General features: G+C 46.6%; 1 protein-coding gene across 1 annotated transcript in view; it reads left to right on the top strand.

Moving 5' to 3' along the window:
• Positions 1-2,286: 2,286 nt before the first annotated feature.
• The window catches only part of LOC121855881, a gene marked incomplete at its 3' end in the record, with an annotated part of 50,667 nt that continues 45,453 nt past the window's right edge, over positions 2,287-7,500 (top strand). The window contains exons 1-2 of the mRNA XM_042351046.1: positions 2,287-2,358; positions 2,471-2,599. Of these exons, the coding sequence (XP_042206980.1) occupies positions 2,287-2,358; positions 2,471-2,599 (201 nt within the window). The remainder of the gene's footprint in view (positions 2,359-2,470; positions 2,600-7,500) is intronic.

Here is a 7,500-nt window from a genome sequence, read left to right as displayed (position 1 = left end):
GAGAGAAACAGGACTCAGAGGTAGAGAAACAGGTATATATTTCGTTTGGTGTTTATACATTGTTGTATAGACGACCTTGTACACAGTAAGACCAGAAAAAAAAATCGAATCATCGTTGTTTTTTATTGCAAGATTAACTTTTTACATTTAGTATTCACATTTTATTAATGTCTGAAGAAATGTTGATAATTCCTTTAGAAAAAATATAAATGAAAACTTGGTTAAAAACGGGTAAATTAACAAGATTCCTTAAGAATATTAAAACTCAAGCGTAATGAGAAGCAGATGAGTGGATCTAATGGTCGTCTTTACCTAATACATCCTGGGAGAAAAAAATGAACACGAGTGTAAACAAACTTTTCCCGCGCAATGTTGATTCATGAAGATTAATGGCGGGTTTTCCCATCCGTTCGTCTCGATTAGTCAACTCACTACCGACTTTATTTTCATTTTTGGAAGAAATTGTCGGACTGGGGAGATGTTCCTCTTATTTCTAAAAGTAACGCTGATTGTTTTCTTGTGTGGGAGAGATGGCGGGGGTATGTCTCCTCTCCCCTGATGTACACTAGTTGAAAACGATACTAATGAGACGATCTTCATAAGTAGACTCGACTGGATACTAATGTGTGTGTGCTTGCTTGTGTTAATATGTGAATGTAATATCAGTATGTGCACTGTGTATTTGTGTACACACGCACACACACACACACACACACACACACACACACACACACACACACACACACAAGCACGAAAAACACTCCCCAAGGCAAAAATATGGCACAGTAAAGGTACTTATGATAATACGTGGAATTAATAAACAATTATGCAAATGACAGACGTAAGGCCGAGAATACATCAGCTGGTGTTGGTCACATTTTTTTTGGGGAGAAGTGCTGCAGTGACATGTGAGGGGAGGGGTGCTGCAGTGACATGTGAGAGGAGGGGGTGCTGCAGTGACATGTGGGGAGGGGTGCTGCAGTGACATATGGGGGAGGGGTGCAGTGACATGTGAGAGGAGGGGTGCTGCAGTGACATGTGAGGGGGGGTGCTGCCATGACATGTGAGGGGAGGGGTGCTGCAGTGACATGTGCATGTGGGGGAGGGGGTGCTGTCATGACATGCCAGGGAGGGGGTGCGCAGTGACATGTGAGGAGAGTGCTGCAGTGACATGTGCAGTGATGTGGGAGGGGGTGCTGCAGGACATGTGAGGGAGGGGGGGAGGACATGTGGGGGGAGGGGTGCTGCAGTGACATGTGGAGGGTGCTGCAGGCGTGGGAGGGGTGCTGCAGTGATGTGAGGGATGTGAGGGGAGGGGAGGGGGTGCTGCAGTGACATGTGGGAGGGGAGGGGCCATGACATGTGAGGGAAGCAGTGACATGTGAGGGAGGGGAGGGGTGCTGCAGTGACATGTGAGGGGAGGGGTGCTGCAGTGACATGTGAGGGGAGGGGTGCTGCAGTGACATGTGAGGGGAGGGGGTGCTGCAGTGACATGTGAGGGGGAGGGTGCTGCAGTGACATGACATGAGGGGAGGAGTGCTATGAGTGACATGTGAGGGGAGGGTGGGGGAGGGTGCTGACATGTGATGTGAGGGAGGGGGCATGACATGTGAGGGGAGGGGTGCAGACATGAGGAGGGGCAGTGACAGTGACATGTGTGAGGGGAGGTGTGAGGGGAGGCTGCAGTGACATATGGGGGGGCAGGGAGCTGCAGTGACATGGAGCTGGGTGATGACATGTGAGGGTTGCTGCCGTGACCTGTGAGGTGGAGGGGTGCTGCGTGACGTGTGGGGGAAGGGAAAGGGGATGAAGGGAGCTGTCATGTGTGGAGGTTGTGGGGGGGGGAAGGTCACGCTGGAGGGTCACATATAATAATGATTTAAATAAATTGTGGACAGTTGATGACATTATTATTATTATTATTAATAATACAACATTTTATTCTTATATGAATACAGTGAGTTATGAGTACTATATAATTCTCTCTCTCTCTCTCTCTCTCTCTCTCTATACATATATATATATATATATATATATATATATATATATATATATATATATATATATATGTATGTATATATATAATAAAGGCACGCGTTTAATTGTTTCTCTCTCTCTCTCTCTCTGGCCGTCACGAAAGCCGTCATTCCTTCCTCCTTTGCTACACCACCTGACAGCTGGTTGAGGTGTGTCAAGCATCACCCATCTGGCCTTCACCACCTGCCAGTAATATATTCACAGCTGGCTGGTCTAGATGGGTCTCTGATGGCCTAGGTGGGGCTCTAGATGTCTCAGCTAGCGCCAGCTGGTGGCCCAGCTGGCGCTCTAGATGGCCCAGTTGGCGCCCTAGATGGCCCAGTTGGCGCCCTAGATGGTACAGGTGGCTGCCAGATAAACTAAATGGTACCAATATGGACCAGGTGGCTCAGGCTGGTTCAGGTGGTCCCTAGATGACCCACGTGGTCCCTAGATTGCCCAGCTGGCTGCCCAGATGATCGAGGTGGCTCCCAAAATGCTCCAGGTGGCCTCCCAGGTGGTCCAGGTGGCTCCCCAGATGGCCATGAATCTTGCAAACTTTAGTCCGGCCTTCAACAGTGTGGTGATTTATACCGAGTGAGAGGGAGGGGTAGAGGGAGGAAGATGGAGAGGGGAGGAAGAGAGGAAGGAAGAAAAAAGAATAGAGGGAGGAAGATGGAGAGAAGGGGGAAGATAGATGGAGGAAGATTGGGGGAGGAGTAAAGGGAGGAAGATGGAGAAAAGGAGGAAGAGGGGGAGGAGAAGAGGGAGGAAGATGGAAAGCAGTATAAAGAAAGGAAGGAGGAAATAGAGAAGTAGGAAGAGGGGAAGGAAGAGTGAGGGGAACGAATAGAGGGAGGAAGGTGGAGAGAATATGGAGGAGGAAACGGAGGGTCAAGCCAATGCCACCTCAACCTAACCTAACCTAACCTAACCTAACCTAACCTATCCTAACCTATCCTAACCTAACCTAACCTAACCTATCCTAACCTAACCTAACCTAACCTAACCTAACCTAACCTAACCTAACCTAAGCCAAACCAGCTTATGACATAAATTTCCAGCTTCAGTTTCCGTGTGTGTGTGTGTGTGTGTGTGTGTGTGTGAGGTGGGGTGTGTGGGGTGTGTGTGAGGTGTGTGGGTGTGGGTGTGTGTGTGTGTGTGTGTGTGTGTGTGTGTGTGTGTGTGTGTGTGTGTGTGTGTGTGTGTGTGTGTTAATCCCACGTATGTATTGTCTTAAAAATATATATTTATCCTTCCCAAAATCTGTTTATAAAACGAATTATATTTTTATAAAAATTATAAAAAAAAATCTTATTTTCTTCTGTAGAATTTTCTTGGCATTTGGGATTTTTTTACGATTTTTTTAGAGAGAAAATTTAATTATTTATATATTTTATTCTATTTTATTCACTGACAAAATATAAGACTTTTGCTACATTTTTTCTATATAAAATTTCACGCTGTTGTATTTAAGATAAAAAAACATATACATATATATTTTTTTTTTTCGGATCTGAATTTGAAGTTTGTTTTGTTCAGTATCAACACGATTTATCGCCAGGTGTGTGTGTGTGTGTGTGTGTGTGTGTGTGTGTGTGTGTGTATGTGTGTGTGTGTGTGTGTGTGTGTGTGTTGTACCAGGTGGAGGTGATCTATCATCCTTACCTCTCTATGTGTTTGTGGTGTGATCAGTCTCTCTCTCTCACCCAGGTATGCATATTAATTTATTTTTCATCTTATTTTAGTTTTTTTTGCCTTCAAAAAAAAAAAAAAATAATGGTGAATCTGGCGGCCATTTTGGTAGAGGTTTTTATTTCAACATTGGATATTTTTTTTGTCTTTGTTGGAGCTGTCTCGTGGTGGGGTTGCGGGTGGGTGGGGTGGGGTGGGTGGGGTGGGGTGGGGTGGGTGGGGTGGTGGGTGAGTGAGTGAGTATGGATGGGTGGTCGGTGTTTTTACGCCTGAATAAAAAATTAATTGGAGTTATATTGTTTAGTAATGCTTATACCTCATGTATGTATGTATGTACAGTATGTATGTATGTATGTATGTATGTATGTACAGTATGTATGTATGTATGTATGTATGTATGTATGTATGTATAAACCAGGAATCACTCGTCAAACACCGCCCTCAGCCCCTCACGAGAGACAAGTTATGCAGAAGTCAGGTCATCTCTGGGGTCATGTCACACAGGTAACAAGGCACTCTGGGAGTCTTTGATGACCACAGGTAGTCTCGGAGTCCAGTTCCTTCAATACCTTAGCCTCAGGAGTCGAGAGTCTTTGGTTGTAGAAAGAGGTCTTATGTCTGTGTGGGGGCTATACTGTGTGGGGGCTATACTGTGTGGGGGCTATACTGTGTGGGGGCTATTCTGTAGGGTGTGGGGGCTGTACTGTGGGGGCTAAAGGCTTCATCTCTCAAAACCAATAGATTTGCCTCCGTGTGTGTGATTGTTAGGTTAGTGTAGGTTAGGTTAGGTTAGGTTAGGCTAGGCTAGGCTAGGCTAGGCTAGGTTAGGTTAGGTTAGGTTAGGGGTTTCATTTTTCTTAGTCTAATCTTGCAGACCATCCACCAGAGGTACCTAACCTAACCCAACCTAACCTAACCCAACCTGACCTAACCCAACCTAACCTAACCTAACCTGACCTGACCTAACCTAACCTTACCCCCACACAATAGCATCACCGCCCTCAGAAGGAACTCAGGTGCTTCACTATACTCATACCTGAGGCACCACTAATTAGTAAGGACAGGTAGGTGCAGGTAATAACGGAGTCCCTGGGGGGGGGGTCACAGGTGATTAGGAAAGATTGAAATAGATTGTCAGTGTGCAGGTGGTTTAGAGAGAGAGAGAGAGAGAGAGAGAGAGAGAGAGAGAGAGACGAGAAAACTACACACACACACACACACACATCTCCAGTTTTTCCCTACACCTCGCCATATTTCCCCCACCTCCCAGCCAAGAAGCCTCTCCTAAACTGCGATAATTTCCCGTCAGTGCCTCAGTCTGGGGTAATATCCCTACAGCCTCCCCTCCTCTCCTGGGCCGCCCCGAGCTAGCATATGTTAGGCGAGTTGATGGCGTGAGGAGTGTGTGTGTGTGTGTGTGTGTGTGTGTGTGTAATAATAATAATAATAATAATAAAAGGTTTATTAAAAGAGTTGCAGCCGGTGGCTGAAAATATACAGACTTACATTTGATTTAGACATAATGATATAATATGCATTGAATACATTTACAGGGCTGTACAGTACATAAATCAGGAGTTGTTTATTATTTTAACAATAGATGGGATGGTGCTGTTCTTATATCTATCGGTGCGGGCTCTTATGGGCTGAATTTTGTTGTAGTGGCGGACTGCGCGAGGTGGGTGGGGGGCTGCTGGTGGCAGGAGGTGGCGATGACGAGGGTGGTGCAGTAGTCCACGGCCAAACCTTTCCAGTGCTTGGTGGTGGAGGTCACTGAGGGATGTCATTTCCAGGGTGGAGAGAGCGTTGGTGTAGCCGGAGTATTCTGCGCCGAGCATAATTCTGCAGGCCCTTTTCTGTACCTTCTCTAGCTGACGTTGTTGGGTGGAGTTGAGAGAAGACGACCAGGCTGGTGACGCATACGTTAGTTTGGGGAGAATAAAGGCGTTGTAGATGGTCCTCAGCTCTGGCGTGGGTGTCCCAAGTGACCTAAGTCGTCGTAGCATGTAGAGACGGTACGAGGCTGCCTTGACTGTGTTATTTACATGGTCCTTCCAGTCCAGTTTGTTGTCTATGGTTACACCCAGGAGTTTGGCAGACTGCACCAGCTGGAGAGGATGGGCACCCACTGTGACTGCTGGGGCTTGCACTGGAGTGGTGGCGGTATTGATGTGCATGACTACGGTTTTGGTGTGGTTAATGGTGACCTTGTTCTCCGTAGTCCATGCCTGTAGCCTGTCCAGGGTGCCTTGGAGCGATGAGTAGTCCGGTGCGGTGTGTGTGTGTGGATATAGTTTCCTCGTTTGTGTTTTGTTGTTTTCTCTCCCTCTCCCTCCCCACTCTCTCCCTCCCCACTCTCTCTCCCTCTCCCTCCCCACTCTCTCTCCCTCTCCCTCCCCACTCTCTCCCTCTACTCCTATCTCTTTCATCACATTGGTCCTTTGTAAGAATCTGTGTAAACTTACCTTTTGCCTTCCATTCAATCACGAGTTTTTAGCAAGTTGGCGAAAAATGGAAAAATAAAGAATTATTGTTTTGTTTGATGCTATTGGAAAGAAATTCTATTGAGGCCATGTGCCATGTTGACAGACAGACAGACAGACAGAGAGAGACAGCCAAGGATTACAAGGCTTCACACCTTCCCTCACCCACAGACAGACAGACAGACAGACAGACAGACAGACAGGTCAGACATAAGAATGGAGGAAACTGCAGCGGGCCTTTTGGTCCATACTGGGCAGTCCCGTTTACACCCAACCCCTATTGCTCATATAAGCATCCAACCTATGTTTGAAGCTATCCAGCGTGTAGAGTTAATGATGATGTTTGGTAACTTGTTCCATTCATCCACTACTCTGTTTCCAAACCAGTGTTTACCTATCTCGCGCCTAAATCTAAATTGATCTAATTTAAAACCATTGTTACGAGTTCGCTCCTGGTTGGATAGTTTATTGAGTACCTTTGTAATGTCCCCTTTGTTTAGCCCTGACTTCCACTTATACACCTCTATCAGGTCGCCCCTCGCTCTACGTCTCTCGAGGGAGTGCAAATTAAGATGCTTTAACCTGTCTCTTTACTCAAGGTTCCTAAAACCCGGGATTAGTCTTGTCATTCTCCTCTGAACTCTTTCCGAGGATTCTATATCCATTCTGTAATACGGTGACCAGAACTGAACTGCGTAATACAAGTGAGGTCTCACAAGCGCAAGATACAGTTTCAGGATGACCTCGCTAGTCTTGTAACTAACACTCCTTTGTATGAACCCAGACAGACAAGGATTACAAACCTTCACACCTTCACTCACCCTAACACCAATTAGCGGACAGGTGAGCCAATACCCTGTACTGCCCTATCCTGACCCCTAATACTTTCCCTAATCCCTGAATCCTTCCAGTAATCCTCCTGAGACGAGGTCAAAGGTCATGTACAGCACCGGGAGTCATGCAATTGATGTTGTTCACCTAAACTAACCTACCCTGACCTGACCTAAGCTGAACTAACATGACCTGACCTGACCTGACCTGACCAGCCCTAACCTGACCAGACAATAACAAGATATAACTTAATACACTAAGTTCAGTCATCGAACCCAGGTAATACAGGTCTTTGTTGAGGGTAAGAACCACTCTCCCACCGAACGCCACACACACCTGGTTAGTCTACCGTCATGGGGGCTGAGTCATGAACACACCTGGTCAGTCTATCGTAGTGGGGGCTGAGTCATGAACACACCTGGTCAGTCTACCGTCGTGGGGGCTGAGTCATGAACACACCTGGTCAGTCTACCGT

The sequence above is a fragment of the Homarus americanus genome, unplaced genomic scaffold, assembly GCF_018991925.1.
Source record: "Homarus americanus isolate GMGI-L3 unplaced genomic scaffold, GMGI_Hamer_2.0 scaffold2071, whole genome shotgun sequence".
NCBI lineage: Eukaryota > Metazoa > Arthropoda > Malacostraca > Decapoda > Nephropidae > Homarus > Homarus americanus.
Note: the sequence above shows the minus strand (reverse complement) of the source record. Positions and strands in the feature narration are given on the sequence as shown.